The sequence below is a fragment of the Leuciscus leuciscus genome (assembly GCF_965113295.1).
Source record: "Leuciscus leuciscus genome assembly, chromosome: 15".
Lineage (NCBI taxonomy): Eukaryota > Metazoa > Chordata > Actinopteri > Cypriniformes > Leuciscidae > Leuciscus > Leuciscus leuciscus.
This window is the reverse complement of record NC_138739.1, coordinates 19,068,040-19,091,618: the sequence shown is the minus strand read 5'-3', so window position 1 is coordinate 19,091,618 and position 23,579 is coordinate 19,068,040. Positions and strand designations below refer to the sequence as shown.

The 23,579-nt window shown below is 37.4% G+C and overlaps 2 protein-coding genes across 1 annotated transcript in view; one reads left to right on the top strand and one right to left on the bottom strand.

Annotated features, from left to right (window-relative positions):
• Positions 1–23,579, top strand: part of LOC309475673 (uncharacterized protein) — a 204,200-nt gene that overhangs the window by 161,869 nt on the left and 18,752 nt on the right.
• Positions 1–23,579, bottom strand: part of LOC309475586 (uncharacterized protein) — a 388,909-nt gene that overhangs the window by 364,212 nt on the left and 1,118 nt on the right. Inside the window, exons 2-9 of the mRNA XM_082138404.1 lie at positions 23,326–23,460; positions 15,644–15,748; positions 12,886–12,909; positions 12,440–12,517; positions 9,816–9,920; positions 9,542–9,658; positions 9,070–9,154; positions 216–411 (exon numbers count right to left, since the gene is read on the bottom strand). Coding sequence (XP_081994530.1) covers positions 216–411; positions 9,070–9,154; positions 9,542–9,658; positions 9,816–9,920; positions 12,440–12,517; positions 12,886–12,909; positions 15,644–15,748; positions 23,326–23,348 — 733 coding nt within the window. The 5' untranslated portion in view covers positions 23,349–23,460. The remainder of the gene's footprint in view (positions 1–215; positions 412–9,069; positions 9,155–9,541; positions 9,659–9,815; positions 9,921–12,439; positions 12,518–12,885; positions 12,910–15,643; positions 15,749–23,325; positions 23,461–23,579) is intronic.

Here is a 23,579-nt window from a genome sequence, read left to right as displayed (position 1 = left end):
AAATTACTTTTACTACCCTCCATAAAGGCCATTTTTTCAGGTTAATACAATGTTTCATTTCCTTAGAAACCCAGGGGTTGTTATTTGGGGAAAGTTTAACTTCCTTAGTTGGAATGACATTGCCAGCACAGAAGGACATATAAAATATACAAGAGAAAATGATATTTTCTCATACAAGGGACAATGACAGATTGTTATGCCCATGACACTCTTACCTTGTAGAGCATCTGCAGCCTCAACTTGCTTCATATCTCTCAGGAAGTAGAGTGCCATATCAAGAGCTGCTTCTTTGACATCATACATGTCCTCTGTAAAGTCTTGCACAAAGTATTGGGTGTTCCCTTTATTTAAAATTTTCTTAAACTTTTCCAGCTCATTCTTCAGAAATATGATTATTTTGTTCTCAAGATCCTGAAAACAAAGCAAGAAAAAATAAGGGTCAACCAAGTAACCAAATCCTATACCCTTTGTCATATACATTTAAAACATGTTTACTTGTAAACAATTTACTTGTAGTACAAATTACAGGCAAGCAACAGTAAAATGCACTCATTTTGTTTGACAATATTGAACATAAGTAAGGTAAAGTGGTGGCGAGTACAAAAACACAAACAGGCCCGGTTCCAGAATCAAATAACTGGGTGCTCTGGTAAAGTGCAGATGAAGGCTGAGCAACGGCTCCACCATAGCATTGTAGGCTACAGTGGGACAGTTAAGAATATTTACAAGTCATCACTTTTACCAATAATTGGAAAATAATTGCAATAATATTTTGCCATGAATATTTGTCCACTGTAGAGGACAACAGGAACTAGGACCAATTTATTAAGAAAATTAAAAGACATGAAAAGACATGAACTGGCAAAAACAAAATATGTTTTATTTCATTAAACAATCAAGTTTTAGGTTCTAGCTTTTTTAAATCCAAACTTTGTATAAAAATTATTCTCAACTATGTTATGAAAGATATAACAGAATTATTTGATACACCATTTTACTTTATGCAATACGTGGGTAAACATTGCAATAAATGCCATTCCCATTCTATGAAATGCATCTATACACTGTATCTAATTTGCATTTTAATGATTTTTTTTAGGCAACATGTAATGAAAAAAAGACGTGTAATATTGGGAATAATAATTGGGAATATTTTCATAAAATTATCTCATATTTCATAAAAATGTCCAGACCTAAAACTGTGATGTGTCCGAGAAATTAGCTAAAATATAATGTCCTCACTTTTCCCCTCCCGCTAATGACTTTTCCCCTCCCGCTATACCGCCATTTTTAAAGTGACCACTGCACTGTTTGTTTCAACTATGGATCAAGTTGAGGAACGTTTGATCGAGGAACAACACTTTCTCTCTTTCGCTCGCCATTGTCGGAAATGAAAAAGCGGAACCGGCGCACGGAACCAAAACAGACTAGCAAAGAGATTCGCGAACCACACACCCCCCCCCCTAGCGTTCTGGCAGTGAAATGCACCTCGATGCAACGCAACCCGACGCAGAATCATAAAACAGCCACGATGCCGTAGGAGTGACGGTGTAGCTACGCCGTGGAGTTGACGCAGAAACATAATGAGGCCTTAAGTCAAGTCAAGTCATCTTCATTTATATAGCGCTTTTAACAATGTAGACTGTTTCAAAGCGGCTTTTACAGTAACAAACGGATAATTTAAGGTTACAGATTGTTTTGGCTTTATAGCGGCTCCTGAATAAAGAAACCCTCCAACCAAAGTCAGCCTTGATTGACTCACCTCCGTTGCAAGGATCACCAGTTACCAAATTAGAGGCCGCTAAGACGACATCGTTCTCTCTACACAGACTTTAAACGCGAACCTGTGGTAAACGCTGATGGCACTCACGAAATTTTGATACAGAATTTTATCACTTTGGGGTAGATACGTGAAACCAAAATTATACCGACAACGCTTTATCTGTAGAGTGGGAAAGGGATCCTTCACAGGGAGAGACTAGTTGGCACTTCAGCACTGCGTTGTTATCGGGTCTAAGTGCACTAAGATCAAACTTATTTAAAAAAAAAACACTTAAAATTAAATCAGCGTGATAAAAACTATGAATGACAAAAGATCTTTGAATTTTTTTTATTTTAAGGCGAGACACTACAGGTGAATAGGGTAAAATTGTTAACTAGCAGATATCACCATGAAACTTTCCCAGTTGATTACCTACATTAAGATGAGAAAAAAAATGTATTACAAGTTTTCTATAATTTAATGTTTAAATATGCAAATTAGGCAATATCTAATTAAATATGTGCTATTTTGCATATATTTAAAAAAACGAAATCTGAGTATTGGATAAAGCCAGGTTAAAAATAATTTTTTCATTGTGTTCACATATTAGATGGAAAAAAAATTACAGAGGGATTTATGGATATCTACTTTTGTTATCCTGTAAATCAGAATATACTGTCAATAGCCTTAAAAAAAAGATTTTCGCCATGTTTTTTGGAATAAAATGTTATATAAATCAGGCTAGGAATAATATATTTACAAATCCCTCTGTAAATGTCTTCATAATATAACTAGGTACAAGACTGGAAAGTTTGGTGTATATAGGTGCTACTGAAGTGGAGATTTCGTACTTGGAGTATGAGAGAAAGGTCATTTTGAGAAAACGGGCTTTAAAGATTTATCATCAGCCAATGAGATTGCGCATTCAGCCCCATTACTTTCACGATTGGTTGCTGATAAAAAGGAAATGACCATATTTGGATCCGACAGCGTTGTAAAGGAGAGAGAGAGCTGTCCAGCCGTGCGTGTGATGAAAGAGAGCAGACAGAGATCGCGGAGCAGCGGGAGGATTAAGAACGCCAACTTTTGTTGAATTTATGAGAAATCTACTGACGCGAACAGACAAAGTGTAGTAAAATAAAGACCTTAATGTGTATTTCGGACTTTTTTTCACCACAAGTCTGAAAGAAGACATGTTATTGAAGACAACTATCCAAAAATCTCAAAATTGACCAGTAAAAAAAAAAACGATGTTTTTGCCTGCCGTGTCTCGCCTTAAGTCTAATTTGAATGCTTAGTTTCCATCGAGTCCATTAGACTTCATGAGGAGGCGGGCTTTATGACCTATACTGGGACCAGCCACCGGGGGGCGATCGAGATGCTTTGGCTTCACTTTTCAGCACTTGTGTGGCACGCTTGGTCTACAGAAGAAAGCCCTGTCTAGGCTCCTCCCCTGTATGGGTTGTGTCAAGCCATTCGTGAGTCTGGTTGTTTGAAGAGAAAAAGATGAAATGTAGTTGCAATAAACACGTTAAGAGTCCATACAACTTCAGCAGCGGAGGACTTATTATTCTAATATTAGAAATCTAATATTTGTTATACGCTTGATCCACTGTTATACGCTTGATCCACTCTGTCAATCACTCTTATTTCCTACAAATAAAGAATCTCACAACCGCAAACTTCTCAGTGTCCCCAATTTTACTTTTCGTGCTTGTGCATCTCAATGACGTCACATTCACAGGACTCTCAATCAACCTGGTCTGACACACTCTGCTGACAATATCATATTGTAACAATATTCAAGCGGGTTTCTCATTTCTGTCAGGACCACTATCGTCATATATGATTGACAATTAGCATGCAATTTGGATTGGCGGTATGGTTCCGTTCTGGGCGAGAACTCCCTGTGCATCCATGCAGCCTAGCATGGATAAGAGCAGGGAGAGCAGCAATAACCCCCCTTGGGGTAAACAGAACAGGACCAACATGAATGTATTGCAGATATCATTAATTCAAGATTTTAAAGTACGACATAATTCGAGAATTTATTCTGATTCGAAGGGAATCAGAATGCCAAATCCTGACTGACGAGAGGAGGAGCTGGGGATGGAGGAGGGTAATTCGCTCCTGAGAAACGCGATAGTTGCTGATAATACTGAAGCAGCTTATATATGTATACGGTGATAGGCGTCGTATTCCTATAGGTAGATGTGGATCAGCTGATAGTCAGCTGATGCGAGCTTGACTAACGTGACCTGCCAGAACTAACGCTACGCTTGATTTTTCTACTTTCAATATTAAATAAAAAAAACTAATGATACACAGTGGCCCTCATTTATCATTCTTGCGTAGAAACGGGTGTATTTGTTGCCGTAAGATTATGCTTACACTCCTCTCACCGCCTGATTTATGAAGCTGTGCGTACCTTTGAAATCCAGGTGTACGCAATACCTGACCTTGATAAATGCCGCGGCTGAAAACGATCGTCATTAGAATAACACGCCCCTATATATTCAAGTCTCCGCTTCCCCCACGCTCTCATTTTACGCCATGGACACACGGAAGACGGCAAAGAAGAGAAACTTCTTTGAGAAAGAGAAAGCGAAACCAGGGAAGTGGAAAGAAACAAAATTGATTTCTAGATTTTTATTATTAATGACGCTTATTGTTATTTAGAAGAAGAATGTCGTTATTATTATTATTTGTATTATTATTATTATTATTATTATTTAAAAGAAGAATGTCATTTTTATTATTTTGTAAGTCTGAATAATTTTTTTGGTCATTGAAAGCCTTTCATTACTTAACCCAGTCCGTGCACACCTGCCGGGCCTAACCCTGGCCTAACCATCGTTTCAAAGAATAGTACAACGGCGAGCGCGTCGAGTATAAACGCCTCGTCCGTTTGGGGAGGTGCGCGCGCAGTCTGCGGAGACTCGCGCTGCGGAGCCAGGCGAAAGTATAAACAAGGCGTGAACTGTCAGGTAAAGCGCACAGGCTCGCAACTGAAGGAATACATATGCCTACAATTCAAATGCTTTGGTAAAGTCACACAACTTAAACATTGAAGTCCATGTTGCACAAAAATAAACACTTAAGTTTATAATTACTATGTTGTTGTTTTTTTACAGTGGGTCATAATATATCATATCTTTTAGTTTGTCAGTGCGTTTTGTGGTGTTAGGAATTGTTTTTCTGCGCATTCCCGCACTCAAAACGTGCGTACACCACCTCCTGAGCTGGCGTAGGATTTGAGCGTGCCGTACGCCAACGTTCATATTGATAAATCTCAAAGTCACCGTGGTTTTGGGTGTACGCTGGAAATTTGGTGTACGCACTTTTGATAAATGAGGGCCAAAGTCTCTTGAACATCCACCACATTTGCGCCAAAAAACTATACTGCAGTGCAGCCAAAATGCTCCGTTCGACTTTTCTGAGATCCTCTACTCTTCCCTGTGGATGACGTGACCTACTTTCTGTACGATCTGAATTTCCGCGTTTTGAATTTTAGAAAACTGAATTTGAAGTTACGAATTTCTTCTTCATCTTGAAAACTTGAATCTGTATTTTTTTAAACTAGATAATTGCAGTCTAAGAATTCAGAACAAAAAAAAAACAGCTGTTTGGAAATACATGTCTATAAAATTCAGCCATAAAAACATTTCAATTTGTACATTTTTAAAAATCTATTTCAATATTCATTTAAAGAAATCAAATTCAGAACTATTTAAAATTCCACATAATATTCAATTTTGTTAGATTACACTTGTCAATAATTAATTTACACAATTCAAATTCAAATAATTTTGCCATATTATAAGCTCCATAGAAAATGAGCAAAGACTGCTACAGTCGCCAAAAAGCTGTTGCTTTGTCAGTTCATCGCGATCTCACAAAGTTCTGTTGCAATAAATGAAGCTGTCAACAATGCACGATTAATCTCTAACTTACATTGTGTCTACACTTTGTTAATGAGAGGTTTCGCGATCCTGCATAACTCAGCACTGAATAAAACTTTGTAATTTTGAGAGGTGAGTGGAAACTTAAACACCTCTGATTGGCCACTTTGTTTATGAGATCAACAACAATGTCTGTGATTGGCTACATTGCTTACTGATGCAAAAACACATTATTGTTGATGAAATTCCAAAGCTGGCACCGAGGTATATATAATTACAAAAAAAAAGTCATTATGATTGTTATTGTTGTTAATATTATTTTATAAAGTAAGTAACATGTAAGATAAAAGGAGTTTTATCACTACATGTGACAAAGCTAGTCTCAGCCTCAGACGCCACGCCCATGGAATGTTGGCTGAAACTCTGATGCATATGGCACACTTTTCTGGAAACACTTCAGGAGTTTGGAAGTCACAATATGATTGGTTGAATTCTACAGGATGTCCAAGAGATGTGTGTGTCGCATTCTTTATCAGTCCACTTGGAAACAAATGCCGTGACGCCAAAACCCCTCCTGGAAGAAGAAAGCTGTTGTGTTTACAACTGTGACAATAAGCTTACCAGGATCAACTAAACGCTGGATTTTCAAAAGTAGCCTATGTGCAGGGCCGGCCCTGACCAATTTGCTGCCCTAGGCATGATTTTACCTGGCGCCCCATGCATCACAGCCCATTTCACCCCGTCATTGTGTTCATGATTTAGCATATATATATATATAGGCCTATATACACACACACACACACACACACACACATTACAGCCTAAACACAAATACCAAGAGCATTACATAGCATTCAAGTCAAGTCCCCATTATCTTTTATAGCACGATTTACAATAAAGATTTAATGTGAACTTTGCTATTTTGAATAAACCTGTAAATAAATATCATTACTATGCCATAAAATGTACAGGCCAAAAGTTTGTAAACATTACTATTTTTAATGTTTTTGAAAGAAATTTCTTCTGCTCATCAAGCCTGCATTTATTTGATCAAAAATACAGAAATTTTTTTTATATTGTGATATATTATTACAATTTAAAATAATTGGTTTTCAATTTATTATACTTTAAATTATCATTTATTTCTGTGATGCAAAGCTGAATTTTCAGCATCATTACTCCAGTCTTCAGTGTCACATGTGACATCCGGTCTATCACATGATCCTTTAGAAATCATTCTAATATGATGATTCATTATCAAAGTTGGAAACAGTTCTGCTGCTTAATATTTTTTCATAACCTGTGATACTTTTTTAGGATACTTTGATAAATAAATAGTAAAATAGTTTTTTTAAATGTTTTAAAAATAGAAATCTTTTGTAACAACAATATACACTACTGGTCAGTAATTTTTTTTTTTGTTGAAATAAATCAATACTTTTATTCAGCAAGGATGTGTTAAATTGATCAAAAGTGATCGTAAAGATGATTTATATAATTAGAAAATATTTTTATTTTATTTTAAATAAATGCAGTTCTTTTTAACCTTTTATTCATCAAATATATTAGGCAGCAGAACTGTTTCCAACACTCATAATAAATCAGAATATTAGAATGATTTCTAAAGGATCATGTGATAGACTGGATGTCACATGTGACACTGAAGACTGGAGTAATGATGCTGAAAATTCAGCTTTGCATCACAGAAATAAATGATAATTTAAAGTATAATAAATTGAAAACCAATTATTTTAAATTGTAATAATATATCACAATATTTATTATTTTTTCTGTATTTTTGATCAAATAAATGCAGGCTTGATGAGCAGAAGAAACTTTTTTCGAAAAAATTAAAAATAGTAATGTTTCGAAACTTTTGGCCTGTACTGTATCCCCACAACTGCACAACTGTAGAGTAAAACATTAATAAAAAAGTGATAATAAAAAATGCGTCTTAAAACTGACATGATTGTTACAAAACCACACAGTCTGGGGCCTCTGGAGAACTCAGAACAACTGCTAACATTAAGTTTAAGGTAAAAATAACTGCCATGAAATTATAGTATCTTACTCCTATGCCATAAATTGTTCATTCACTACATCACTTTACCTCTGTCTTTATCCCCTTTTATCCTCTTCTCTTCTTTTTGGCACTGTATCTATCGCAGACTATGCTCATTTATAATGTGTCATGTAAATTCGGCCTTCCGTCACAATCAGGAAACTTTCACCGAGTCTAGAACTGGCGCGAGCTGCCAGGCCCGTTTCTACGAGCTGTGTGTTAACAAAAGCAGTGCTGTCTACATTGGATGCGGAGTCGCGCACGCTACACAACAAATTACCAACAACTGATCGCGCGCGCGCTCTGTTTCTGACGCACTTCAAGCACTCGATGGGCGGGGGACGATTGGTGAGCCGGACTTTTTTTTTTTTTTTTTTTTGTAGTATTTCGAATTAATGGTTTTAAAATAGTATTATATATATATATAAAAAAAAAAAATGTAAAAAATAAATAAAAAATAAATCACTCGTTCACTCATTCTGGCGCCCCTATGGATGAGTGGCGCCCCTAGCATTTGCCTATACCGCCTATGCCGCGGGCCGGCCCTGCCTATGTGAAGTTCTCATCGTCACTGTTGTATTAAACTTGAACAACATTCTTGAATAAATAATTTATTAGATGCACGCCGGTCTGTTGTTGTAAGGACATCGACATTATATTGCCACATGAACATGATGCGGAACAAAATGGACTGTGATTGGTTGTGTTGCATGTCAGTCAAACATCCTCTTGGGCGGTCCTTGGCCAAGAAAAGCTGTGATCAGTCTTCTGCCATCAGTCTGAAGGTTTTGCTACGCGAGACTACAGTACGTGAGCTCCAGCTCTCCGACGCACAGTGTCAGCGTCTGAATTTACTCACTTCATTTCGTTCACTCTTTGCAGATATTGTGCACTCAAATACCATACACTATACAGGGATTAGTGAATGAGTGAACTGTTTTGGACACAGCTATTGTAAATAGATAGATCTGACTTTCCCCAGACTAGAGCGGAAACGCAAATATGCACTGGAGCGTTTGCCAAATCTGTTTTGCCAAAATAATATTACAATATTATAATATATTATTACCAGGTATGGATCAAATCCAATAATCAACATGATTTCTTGGTATGTCAGATCATGTGTTTGTGTATTGACTGCCATTCATTTTTCCTGCTAATGGTCATAAAAATTTACAAACTCTCAGTCATATATACATTTATTTTTGAGTTGAGATTTGAAAAATGAGGGAAGTAAGCATAATATAATTTTTTTTATTAAATACAATTTTACATTTGTTCAATAACCTATTTGTTTGTTATAAAATAAATCATAAGCATAAATTTATGTTTGTTTTACTTACCTTGAAGATCCAGAGGAGATTGCCTTTGAAATCCCGGCGGCAGCGATAATTCTTGAAATCTGAGTCTGATTTCTCAGATTGAACCCTGGTAGAAAAGAAAGGTGTTTTTTTTTTGCATTTCAATCCTTACTAATGGCTCAGTTACAATAAAAAGCAGAGTTATGTAGGGGCACTATCCTGTTGGTTGTAATAATAGACTTAGTTGCATATGTATTCCACTTGAACCTGATGACTGAAATTTATGATGAATTTAACTTTCAAAAATGTTCAATGTGATTTATATTTATATATGGATCACTGCAAACGGTCAGTTTGCTTTAAAAGGCACAGGTACATAACATGTAAAAAAAAAAAACGTTATATATCATGGCTTATTAAGTCACATATTTTGACAAAGTAGATCCATTTAAGATCAAGTTTAATTTATGGTAATAAATTGTAAAATGTAAACTGTGGTATATTGTGTTCTCACCTGTTGAGAAGAAAAGATGCCAATTCCACATCACTCTTCAATTTCTTCTGTGCTTTTAGAGCTTCCCACCGTGTAAATTCTGCACCAATATTTACTGTGGTCTTTCGCCCTTTGTAACTAAACCACACACAAAAAGAAGAAAATCACATAAAAATGTACAGGTTCACAGTTGTCAATTTCATTTGGCCAAACCAGCATCTTACTACTCCCTACTTCATCAGTACAGAAAGGTGGTTGATTGGAAAAGCAGTTTTATAGAGAACACAAGAAATACCTTTTGGTACATGATGGCGTTTTCTCACAGAAGTACGGTCCATCATCTTTTGAATGGTCACTCTTCATTGACACAGAGCTGGACAAACGTGAGAACGATCTTTCACTAATGACACAAAGAGCAGAAAGGAAAAAAAATAGTTACTACAGGAGATACTACAGTGTCATTTAAAGAGGTTTGACGTTGCAAATGGTACATAGATGTAATATTGCCCCTGTGTGTAATGTATTTATACATGATTGCCTGTGCTGTATTTCCACTGTGGAATGTAGTGCCCTAGTGGCTACCTGTGTAATTTAATGGCCATATTCATAAACAAGTAAAGCCGTTTACAATTTCTTTCAAAATACTTTGATTTATTCTTGTATTCAGTCAAGTTCTAGTACATACACCAAGTTAACATCACTGCATGTTAGTGTAACGTGTCACTCTTCACAGACACAGAGGACACATGTGAGCCTGATCTTACACTAATGACAAAGAAACAAGAGAAGAAGAAAAAACACTTTACTACAGGAGATAATTCATCCTCATTTGAAAAAGGTGCAATGTTGCATATGGTAATTAGATGGGTAGATGGAAAAAACTACAGCCAAGGAGGCTTTCTTTGAACTCTCTGCCTGCTCTTACACAGCCAAGGACACCATCTCTGAACCCCGTTTGCCTCTGTTCTCTCACAGCCAAGGAAGCCTTCATTGAACTGTCTGCCAAAATGAACTCATGGCCAAGGTGGTGGTCTCCTGCTCCACCATAGAGGTCACCAGCACCGCTAGCTCCACCATCATCAGTCAAGTCATCAGTCATCAGGTCCCCAAGTCATCAGCTCTTCAAGACATCAGCTCAGCCCTGGCCACCTGTTCTGCCTGCTCTGACAGTGCTCCCTGCTCAGTCTTCTGACCCTCTTCCACTCCACGGACCTGTTCCACCATCCCTCCCCCTGAACTGCTTCCGCTCCACCAACCACCTGGATTTTGTTATGAGGTTTTGCTTAGCACAAAGCATCTGGAAACTACTCTTAAAGGCCCTTTCACACCGGACGCGTAACGAAAAAGCGAAACGAAAAAGCGAAACGAAAAAGCGAATAGTTCGCGTCAAAACCATTCACATCAGCCAGTTTTTTCGCCGCAGCACATTCGCGTTCGGTGTGGAAGCACTCATTACACAAACAGCTGATCGAAAAATAAAACCATCGCGCGAATTATTCGTGCGTCAAAATCGCGTCCAGTGTGAAAGGGCCTTAAGGGAGAGGACTCTGTTATTCCCCATGTCTTCTCTGAACTTTTGTGTTATTCCCTGTTCCTGTGGCCATGTGTGTATTAATTATTTTCTTAACCGTGACACTAGAAATTAATTAATGCTTTAAAGGGGTCATATAATGGTACATGCACTTTTACAAGTTGATTGTACTGAAATGTGTGTTGGCAGTGCCTGTACACAACCATCATAAAATGATAAAAATCCATCCAGTGTTTTTTTTTTTAAATGTCCTTATATATTTTACACTCTCTGAAATCAAGCCGTTCGACCTAGTGACGTCACAAGGTCGGACGCCCCTCCCACGATTGTTGATTGACAGCAGCGTTTCAACACAGACCCGCCCTCGCTCGTGAGCGAGCTGTCTGTCATCATAGTGCATGGTTGATATACTGGAGAAGAATGGCGTCTAAGCGATTTTGGTGTTCTGTTCTTGGGTGCAATAAGGAACACAGCAGTCATTTTGATGTTCCTAAATCCGAACCGCTGAAGACGCAGTGGCTGAGTTTCGAAGGGAATATTCCCAAAGCATTGACACGGGGATTCCCCAAGATCAACGTCCATGCTTTCATGTTTGTTCATTTCACACCAGACAGCTTTCTGCTCCTGAAAAAAGGATCAGTACCAAGTATTCGTGTTCCTGCTGCACCTCCAGAAGAAGAAGTGAGTGTAACGTTTTATTAACCTTTATATTAATCTTTATATTAATCTTTGCAAATAGCTTGCACGCTTCACGGTGAATGCGGCTGTTTACACTCAGGGTACATTACGGCATGTTTTCTATGTACGACGTTCTCAATATAATTCATAATCCCACGTTTATAATGAACAACGCGTTATGGTTATTGTGTTATAAACTATTTTTTTTACAGTCTATGGTTACAAACGGTGTACGCACAGAACAGAGGGGCGGGGTGAGCAAAGCTCATTATCATTTAAAGACACATGCACTGAAACGGCGTGCTGAAAACAGATCTGTTTTTGACCAGGTAAAATTTGTGTTTTCTTACAATACTAATGAGAATTTTTTATTAAAGTATATTACAAACTTTTTATTTATACCCTAAAGAATCATATTAGCTTGTACAAAAATGGCATTATATGACCCCTTTAAGAAAATTATTTTTTTTTGAAAAGTTTTATGAAAAAGTATTTATTGTGTTTTATTTATTTGATTTTACCAATATTTACTGTGGTCTTTCGCCCTTTGCAACTAAACCACACACAAAAAGAAAAAAATCACATAAAAATGTACAGGTTCACAGTTGTCAATTTCTTTTGGCCAAACCAGCATCTTACTACTGCCTACTTCATCAGTACAGAAAGGTGGTTGATTGGAAAAGCAGTTTTATAGAGAACACAAGAAATACCTTTTGGTACATGATGGTGTTTTCTCACAGAAGTACGGTCCATCATCTTTTGAATGGTCACTCTTCATAGACACAGAGCTGGACACACGTGAGAACGATCTTTCACTAATGACACAAAGAGCAGAAAGGGAAAAAAAAAGTTACTACAGGAGATACTACAGTGTCATTTAAAGAGGTTTGACGTTGCAAATGGTATGTAGATGTAATATTGCCCCTGTGTGTAATGTATTTATACATGATTGCCTGTGCTGTATTTCCACTGTGGAATGTAGTGCCCTAGTGGCTACCTGTGTAATTTAATGGCCATATTCATAAACAAGTAAAGCCGTTTACAATTTCTTTCAAAATACTTTGATTTATTCTTGTATTCAGTCAAGTTCTAGTACATACACCAAGTTAACATCACTGCATGTTAGTGTAACGTGTCACTCTTCACAGACACAGAGGACACATGTGAGCCTGATCTTACACTAATGACAAAGAAACAAGAGAAGAAGAAAAAACACTTTACTACAGGAGATAATTCATCCTCATTTGAAAAAGGTGCAATGTTGCATATGGTAATTAGATGGGTAGATGGAAAAAACTACAGCCAAGGAGGCTTTCTTTGAACTCTCTGCCTGCTCTTACACAGCCAAGGACACCATCTCTGAACCCCGTTTGCCTCTGTTCTCTCACAGCCAAGGAAGCCTTCATTGAACTGTCTGCCAAAATGAACTCATGGCCAAGGTGGTGGTCTCCTGCTCCACCATAGAGGTCACCAGCACCGCTAGCTCCACCATCATCAGTCAAGTCATCAGTCATCAGGTCCCCAAGTCATCAGCTCTTCAAGACATCAGCTCAGCCCTGGCCACCTGTTCTGCCTGCTCTGACAGTGCTCCCTGCTCAGTCTTCTGACCCTCTTCCACTCCACGGACCTGTTCCACCATCCCTCCCCCTGAACTGCTTCCGCTCCACCAACCACCTGGATTTTATTATGAGGTTTTGCTTAGCACAAAGCATCTGGAAACTACTCTTAAGGGAGGGGACTCTGTTATTCCCCATGTCTTGTCTGAACTTTTGTGATATGCCGTTCCTGTGGCCATGTTTGTAGTTGTCCCTGTTGGTTAATCTTACCCAGGTGTGTCTTGTTAACTCATTATCTTGTTAAGCTTGTTTGTCCCTGTGTATTAATAGCCATTAATAGTGTAGCCAATAATTATTTCCTTAACTGTGACACTAGAAATTAATTAATAAGGATGGCTGAAGCGAAACAGTCGTTCCGAAGCTTTGCGAGATCCTGAAGCGCAGATGTGTCGAAACACTGATCCGAAGCGTGATTCGAAACACCCATGTCACGTGACTATGACCAAACGAAGCCTCGAAGTGTTTCACTAAGTGTTTCATCAGGTGTGGTCCGCCGGATCAGCGTTTGATTGGAACGGTCGGGAACAGACCACACAATCGCACATCTGTATAAAAGTGAAATAAACGCATTTTGACCTCGTGGGTTTTTGTTTGACTTTGAGATAGCGGATTTTTGGTGATATAGTGACATAGTGCGATTTGATTAGTTATAGGCAATTTAGACTTACATTTAAATTTACACAACACATTGACTGATAGGCTAGAGACAGACAGAGTATACATATAGTGACACATTAATAGATACATAGATATAAATATATATAGACAGCTAGATTAATAGATAGATACATATATAGATAGATTTCAGATACATATATAAATACATATATTATAGATCGATACATATATAGATAGATTATAGATACATATATAAATACATATATTATAGATCGATACATATATAGATACATAGATTATAGATACATATCTAGATACATAGATCGATTCATATATAGATAGATAGATTTGGATAGATAGATAAAATGGAGGCTCCCCAGAAGAGATGCCGTACATCAGTGGTGTGGGAGCATTTCCATTTAGAAACCCCAAATAAAGTGAGATGTGTGTATTGTGATCGGCAGCTAGCCTACTGCAACAATACATCATCCATGATGCGCCATTTGAGGAGCACTCATCCTGCCATTTTGCAGGGTGCAGAGGATGGCATTCCCCCTGTACCTAGGCCTGCTACTGACTCTGCTGGGCCATCTAAGCAAGGTATATGCATTGTTTGAAATATAATTATAATTGAAATATAATTACAACCTTTTGGGACACTGTTTATAAAGTTTATAAGTTATATAAAGCACTGATTATAAACACTGGAAGGTTTCCAAATAATGAACCAGTAGGCTATACTTTTAATAGATGTGCACTAATTGAAGCTGTATTTTTCCAATGTATTTGTCTGAAAGTATGTTTTATCTTCTCTTTTAAAAGTCAGACAGAGGGAATTGGATGAGGCTCTTATAAACATGGTGGTGACAGTTTCAGTCTGTGTTATGTTATGTAATCTGAATCATGTAATATAATATATCCTTCATATATGCCGTCAGTTTAGGATTTGTTACTAATTGCTGTTTTCATTTTTATTCAGACCCAGAAATGTCAACATCACACCCATCATCATCATCATCATCACCATCATCATCACCATCACCATCAACACCAGTAGAAACACAGGACAGTTTATGGGAACTTTTTGATACTCGCATCCATCAAACCCAGATGATACACAATGCTACAGCTGATGCCACAGTGGAAGTGAAAAAATACATCAACGATGCGTATTTGCCCAGAACTCTGAAGGAGAAATTATCTGTAAAAAAAGAAGTAGGCTAAGTCCTTCCACAGCAGATAAATTAATATTTTTGAATAAAAATCTCTAAAAAAGTGAGACATTGTGGCTTGATTTCTTTTATTAATATTCATTTTTCATGACCAAAATAACATTATGCACAGTGAGGAGCCTATAGGTTACAAGCTTCACATATTAGAACATTATAATAATAAAAAAACAACACATTTTTTTAATGGCTCGTCAAGGTTGTTTCAGATCAACACCTGCAAGTGACCACTAGGTGTCACCGTTGAGACGGGTGTCGGATTGATTCGAAGCCTCGAAACAATATGGCACATTTGGTTCAACTGTTTCATTGGTTCACGAGGCCTCGATTTTGCCATCACTATTAATTAATGCTTTAAGAAAAAACAGTCAGAAAAGTTTTATGAAAAAGTATTTATTGAAATACTTTCTTTCAGTCTATGTGTAGTAACAATAAGAAACCCATTAAATACCTTTTGGTAGATGATGTCCTTTTCTCACTGAAGTTTGGTCCATCATTTTTTGAATGGTCATCCTTCACAGACACAGAGCTGGATACAGGTGAGCCTGATCTTTCACTAATGACAAGACAAAAAAAAAAAAAAACTTACTACAGAAGGTTCCTCAGTAATATATATATATATATATATGAATGCTATATTAAAACCATTCATTATTATTCTTTACTCAAATCCAAAGGAGAAATTGATTAATTGAGTCATGAAAAATGCATTCAGCACCAAGGCAAGGCAAGTTTATTTATATAGCACATTTCATACACAATTGTATTTTAAAGTGCTTTACATAGAAGAAATTAAAATAATCTAAAGAAATAAGAATAATTAAAACGGTTTAGAAAAATAAAATAAAATACAGTACAGTACAAACAGTCGGACGAACACAGTGCTCATTCAATAAATGCACACCTAAACAGAAGTGTTTTGAGTCTGGATTTGAATGTGACTACAGTAGGAGCACATCTGATCTCTTCTGGAAGCTGGTTCCAGCTGCGGCTGGCATAGTAGCTAAAAGCGGACTCTCCTTGCTTTGAGTGAACCCTTGGTATTTCTAGCTGATATGATCCTAATGATCTGAGTGATCTATTATTTTTAAGTGAGCATATCTGCAATGTATTGAAGTGCTAGGCAATTGAGTGATTAATATACCAGTAATAATACTTCAAAATCAATACTGTGTAAGGACCTGAGGACTTGTGTGATATGATGTCACGGTTTGGGTTTTGTTCCTTGTTCCTGTTTCATCTATGTCATGTGATCCCGCCATGTGTTCTCTTCTTCTTCTTCTTCTCTTATTTAATGGCGGACTGCAAACAACGTTTAGGTGCATGCCGCCACCTACTGTACTGGAGTGTGTATTATCATGTCATTTTAAATTCTACTCCATAATCCTGAGTTTTTTAAAAAAGTATATAGAGCCTTCCTAGTGATTCTTATTCCTTCTCCTTCTCCTTCTGATCCCAGTATCCCTACCAGATTCCACTCCCTCCCTGCCTCCTGAACCTTATCTTTAAGCACCTGTCTTTCCACTTCATTCAATGTACAGTACAATATTACATGTTCAACATTTTCTTTAACCCCACAGTTTTCACAGTTCTCACTATTCCTTTTCCCCATTAAAAATAAAGTGGCATTCAGCCCTGTGTGACCCACTCTCAGTCTTGTCATTACAATTTCCTCACGCCTGTTCTTTTCCATGTAATTCTTTATACTGACACTTTTTTGTATTTTATAGTATCTCCTACCTTTCCTGTCTTCCTCCCATCGTTTCTGCCATATTTCAAGACATTTCCTTTTAACCACAGCTTTACCTTCGCCTTTTCCTAGTGGAATTGTAATTATGATTACTTTTAGTAGTGCCTCTTTGGCCAGTTTATCTGCCATCTCGTTCCCTTTAACCCCCTCATGTGCAGGCACCCAACAAAACTGAATATCTATGCCACCCCGATGTAATCTAAATAAACTGTTAAAAAGTTCTATTAATAGATCCTCTCTTATTGATGTTACTGCCTGAATACTTTTAATTACGGCCAAAGAGTCTGTGCACAGTACCACCCTATGAGGCCTGACCTCTTCAACCCACTGTAGTGCAATAATGACTGCTACTATTTCTGCTGTGTACACTGATAACCGGTCAGATAGTCTTTTGGAGAAATGGATTTTAAATTCTGGTATATATATTCCAACTCCCACACATTCCTGTTTATTCTTGGATCCATCTGTATAAATCTTTAAATAGTTATAGTAACTGTTTCTTATGTAAATGTTTGTTTTAACTCCTATTTCCTCCATTCTCCATTCTCTTTTCTTTTCCAATATATTAATATCAACCTTTACTTCTGGAAAGAGCCATGGTGGAATTCTACTAATTGGATTGGCCGTGGTGAAATTTAAGGCTTCCATTTCATATTCCCTCACTCTCATTTCTCTTGTCCATCCAAAACCAAGCCCCTGAAACTTAGAATACTCCCAACATTCCTGAATTATTTCTTTTGCTGGGTTTTCTTTCCCACTTCCTTTCAATCTAATCCAATATGCCATCGCCAGTTTCTCTCTTCTTAACTCCAAAGGTATCTCTCCTCCTTCTATGAGTATAGCATTAATGGGGGTTGTCTTAACAGCTCCGATGCATACACGTAATGCTCTATACTGTAATCTATTCATTTTTCCCAATATTGTTTTTGCCGCTGCACCATAAACTACGCCTGGCGGCAGCGTTCTGTATGAGCTGCAACTGTCTTATGGTCTTTTTGGGAAGGCCAGTGAGGAGTCCATTACAATAATCCACTAAAAGCCCTGATTACTGAATGTAGACCGGAAATTGCTTTCTAAAGTTTTAGCAATGCGCCTTGAACAATTCTGTCTACGATAATTGGGATTTATACAAAGTAGGAATTATTCTGATAATATTAGATGCTTTTTAAATGTTATTTACGCCTTTAAAGGGAAATCCATAGATGGGTTAGTTCTGTCTTTGGATAGGGAGAAGGCGTTTGACCATGTTGAATGGTTCTATCTTTTTTTTGTTTTGGAAAAATTTGTTTTAGGTGAAAAATGTTGTGCAATGGTTCAGAGTGCTGTATGCAGACCCAAGCTCTGCTGTATTGACAAATGGCTTTTGATCTGATTATCTCCTATGCATAGAGGCACCAGGCAGGGTTGCCCCGTCACCGCTTTTATTTGCGATGGCTATAGAGCCTCTGGCTGAAGCGATCAGATCAGCAACATCTATTTCAGGTTTACAGGTGGGACATAGGCTACATCATAAGATTGCGCTTTATGCTGATGTATTGCTGCTTTTTTTTTTTTTTTATCTGAACCTGAGAGGTCAGTTAATGCTCTGATTGAGTTGATTAACTGGTTCAGTACTTTCTCTGGTTATAAAATTAATTTAGCTAAATCTGACCTAATATTGTGCCCTGTTTTCCTTTAAGGCGAGACACGGCAGGCAAAAACATCGTTTTTTTTTTTACTGGTCAATTTTGAGATTTTTGGATATTTGTCTTCAATAACACGTCTTCTTTCACTTTGTCTGTTCGCGTCAGTAGATTTCTCATAAATTCAACAAAAGTTGGCGTTCTTAATCCTCCCGCTGCTTCGCGATCTCTGTCTGCTCTCTGTCATCACACGCACGTCTGGATAGCTCTCTCTCTCCTGTACAATGCTGTCGGATCCAAATATGGTCATTTCCTTTTTATCAGCAACCAATCGTGAAAGTAAAAGGGCTGAATGCGCAATCTCATTGGCTGATGATAAATCTTTAAAGCCCGTTTTCTCAAAATGACCTTTCTCTCATACTCCAAGTCCGAAATCTCCACTTCAGTAGCACCTATATACACTAAACTTTCCAGTCTTGTACCTAGCTATATTATGAAGACATTTACAGAGGGATTTGTAAATATATTATTCCTAGCCTGATTTATATAACATTTTATTCCAAAAAACATGGCGAAAATCATTTTTTTAAGGCTATTGACAGTATATTCTGATTTACAGGATAACTAAAGTAGATATCCATAAATCCCTCTGTAATTCTTTTCCCATCTAATATGTGAACACAATGAAAAAATAATTTTTAACCTGGCTTTATCCAATACTCAGATTTCGTTTTTTTAAATATATGCAAAATAGCGCATATTTAATTAGATATTGCCTAATTTGCATATTTAAACATTAAATTATAGAAAACTTCTAATACATTTTCTTCTCATCTTAATGTAGGTAATCAACTGGGAAAGTTTCATGGTGATATCTGCTAGTTAAAAATGTTACCCTATTCACCTGTAGTGTCTCGCCTTAAGTGGTCACCTCTAAGTTTCATCTATTTAGGTATTTCAATCTACATCTTTGAAGCAATTGTAAGAATCTAATGGCGCTTTTCCATTACCAGTACCAGCTCGACTCGACTCGACTCGGCTCGCTTTTCGCTCCGTTTTCCATTGCAGATAGTAGGCCTACCTCCACAATTAGTACCTGGTCGTCATAGCGACGCCGCAGGAAACTGCCGTGACTTAATCTTCTACGCGAGACACACCCACTATCCACACACACAGGACAATGGAGGAAATCATGTGTATGCTGTTTTTGGATGTTTTTGTTTTTGCTGTTTTTTATTCAGGATACTCCGTCTGGCGCGTGCAATGATGATGCAGTGAATAGTGACGATTCTCTCTGACCAATCAGCAGTCTGCCGTGTTTTCACGTCACATTTTAGTATCGCCTCAGCTCGCCTCAGCTCGCTTAGAACCTCGCTGGAGGTGGTACGGAAAAAAGTACCTGAAAGCAGGTACAGGTACAACTTTTCCACAGTGGAAAACCAAACAAAGCCGAGGCGAGGCGAGCTGGTACTGTGTAGTGGAAAAGCGCCATAATTTGTTCCTTTATTTGAGAAAATACAGCAAGATTTAGAACGCTGGAATTCCTTGCCAGTATCTTTGCAAGGTCGGATATCACTTGTGAAAATGATTGTATTACCCAAATTATTATATCCTATTCGAATGGTTCCTATACTGTTCTCAAATAGGGCATTAAAGGGCATGATTAGCTGACTGACTTCCTTCATATGGAGTAAACGCAAGCCTAGATTAAAAATGTCAGTACTTTATCTCCCAAGTTCTATGGGAGGGTTGGAGTTTCCAAATATTAAGATCTATCAATTAAGTTCTCATCTGAGATACATTGCAAAGTGGGTTAGTGTTCAAAAATTCAGTATTTCTTATATGCATTTGTTTTAAACCATTGTTAATCTCATTGAATCATGTATTTCTGTGAGTATCTTAGCATTTCTGTGAGTATCTTAGCAGCTGACGGAGGACAGGAAGGAACAGATGCAATAAAACGGATGGGCCAGGGAGACTGTAAGACCTGGGCTTCGAGAAATGGTTCAGTCAGGAGAATACAGGGGTCGTCGTATTAAAGTGAAGCCCCATGCCCTCTCAGGAGGGGAACAGAAGATTATTTAAGTTATAAATGGAAGCCTTTTGGCTTCTCTGGGACAAAGAACAATTTGACCTGCCCAGGGGGGTAGAAGCAAGTCCAAACCGGTTAAGATATGGGGATATCAGTAAGGAAAGTTACAGAAACTGGGGAGGAGGAGTATAGTGTCAGAGAAGACACTATAAAATGTCTGTTTTTGTTGAGTCTGTTAGGTTCTTTCTTCCTGATACCGGGTAGCTGCGGTAACTGTGAACAGAATTCTCTCAGAGAATAAACTTTTTCTCTTTATTACAATTTGCCTCAAAGTTTTCTTATGTCTTTTGATGCTGTTTGATTAACCTTTGAAAATTGCTATTACAGTTAGTAATGATTCTTCCTCTACTTGGTTAAATATTGAATCTTCCTTATCACAATTCCTTTAAGAGATCTTCTTTTTGTTAAGAGTTTTCAAAAAATAAAAGGAATTTATGATAATCCAATTATAGTTAACACTCTAAGCATGGAGATTGGTCTGTAAGCTTGAAGGTAGATCTAAATTGACTTCTTTCTTTACCCCAATATTAAATAACCCTGATTTCACTCCAGGAAATTTGGATGATGGTTTTAAACGTTGGGGTAACTTAGGACTTAGGATTGGGAATATGTTTTCAGACAATAAATTAATGTAATTTATGCAGTTAAATTCAGAAGCATCAGTTGTTCAAACAGGATTTTTTTCGTTTCCTCCAGTTAAGACATTACGAATAACACAACACTAGTTAGGAATTGTGAAATATCTTGAGTTGAGAGGTTATTATTTTTATCATCAGGAAAAATGTCTCTGGGTAGGTTTTATGGTTCTTTGTGTTCAATCACTTCTGCTGATACCCAGAGTATTAAAACTAAATGGGAAGAAGAGTTAGCTACTGACATTGATGATGACACATGGGATGACATTTGGTCTAAGAAAATATCTGTTTGTACATGTACAAGAGAAATACAATTTAAAATCATAAATAGACTCCATATTTCCCATAAGCGCAGGCATTTTTTTAACCCCTCTCTATGTGTTTAAAATGTAAAACTGAAATAGGTACTTTAACACATTGTCTGTGGTCATGTAACAGACTGCAACGGTATTGGTGTTTAGTTCTAGGGGAAATGGAAAAGATCTTTAATATTCAGTTGGATTTTGACCCAGTGTCACTGGTGTTTGCTATACCTAATGGACGCATTGTTTCATCTGCTAATAAGAAATTGTACAATATTCTATCCTTTGCTGCCAAAAAAAAAGTTGAGTTGATTCCCCTGAAGCGTCTTACCTATGCATTACATAAAAAAACATGACATTTTTATAATGTCTGGATCTAGACTATTTGGAAACCCATCTTTGCCCTATTGTTACAATGAATTTTGTAATTGTATAACTCCCTGGACATTTAACATGTGTCCTTTTCTGCATCATTTAGAAATATGTTATTGTTTTGTTTTTAAAAACGGGTACAAAGTTGTGACACCTGGCAGATCCCTGATGTTTAACACCTCAGCCAATAAACCTTGATCACTATTGGCATTTTTGTGACCTTACAAATGTAAAACGCCTTTTTGGCAGAGAAACTAAAGTTGCAGGACACTTTGTTAATTTTCAACCCTACACCTTAACTTGTCTCTGAACATGACACTTCTTCATTTCACTTTATCCTTGAGTGTTTGTTGCATTCTCTTAGACTCATATACTAACACTAAGTCTTATCCTCCATCTTACTGAGCTTCATAAAAGGATAGTTCACCCAAAAATGAACTTTCTGTCAGGACCATTATCGTCAAATACGATTGACATTTAGCATACAGCTAGGATTGATGGTATGGTTCTGTTCTGGGCAAGAACTCCCAGCGCATCCATGCAGACTAGCATGAATAAGAGGAGGGAGAGCAGCAATAACCCCTCTTAGGGTAAACAGAAGCAACATGAATGTAATGCAGATATCATTAATTCAAGATTTTAAAGAACAACATAATTCAAGGATTTATTCTGATTCAAAGGGAGGAGGAGCTGGGGATGGAGGAGGGTAATTAGCTCCTGAGAAACGCAATAACTGCTGATAATATTGAATATGTATACAGTGATAGGCGTCGTATTCCTATAAGTAGACGTGGATCAGCTGAGAGTCAGCCTCCCTGACCTGCCGGAACCGATGCTACGCTTAATTTTTGTCATAATTTACTTACCCTTAATTTGTTCCAAACCAGTATGAGTTTCTTTCTTCTGTTGAACACAAAAGAAGATATTTTGAAAAGTGTCGGAAACCAAACAGTTGATGGTAGCCATTGACTTCCATAATAGGAAAAAAAATAAGGTACTATGGAAGTCAATGGCCACTGTCAACTCTCTGGTTACCAACATTCTTCAAAATATCTTCTTTTGTGTTCAACGCAGGAACGAAACTCATACAGGTTTGGAACAACTTCTGGGTGAATAAATGATGACAGAAATAAAACATTTGGGTGAACTATACCTTTAAGGATGGAGCTGGATTATCATGATTTCAGTAACGCATATTGTGATGAATTGTGTACTCAAAGTTTATGATTGTTGATTAAAGATGACTGTTTGAGAAATAGAACTAAAACTTTATGACAAATACACTGCCTTACGTTAACAGAGTTACAATTTTGACACAGTAGTGTTTAAAAGGACTTTCTGAAAACAGACTCAGTCTTACCTCTGTTTCTCTGAGAGACTCATCTTAGAGAGAGTGATCCGATCGCTCCTCTGACATACTGCAGCTAAACTGCCATTGAAAACAGATCAGCACTGGGATTGATGTGTTGAAGGCATTCTGCTGCTCAGCAACGACCTGGAAATGACCGTAATGTTGTGAGGTGAATATAATTATGAGTGTTGAGGTGGTAACAAACAATCTGCACAAAAATAACATGGGTGTAACCAAATGTTTACAGGTAGGTGCATTTCAAA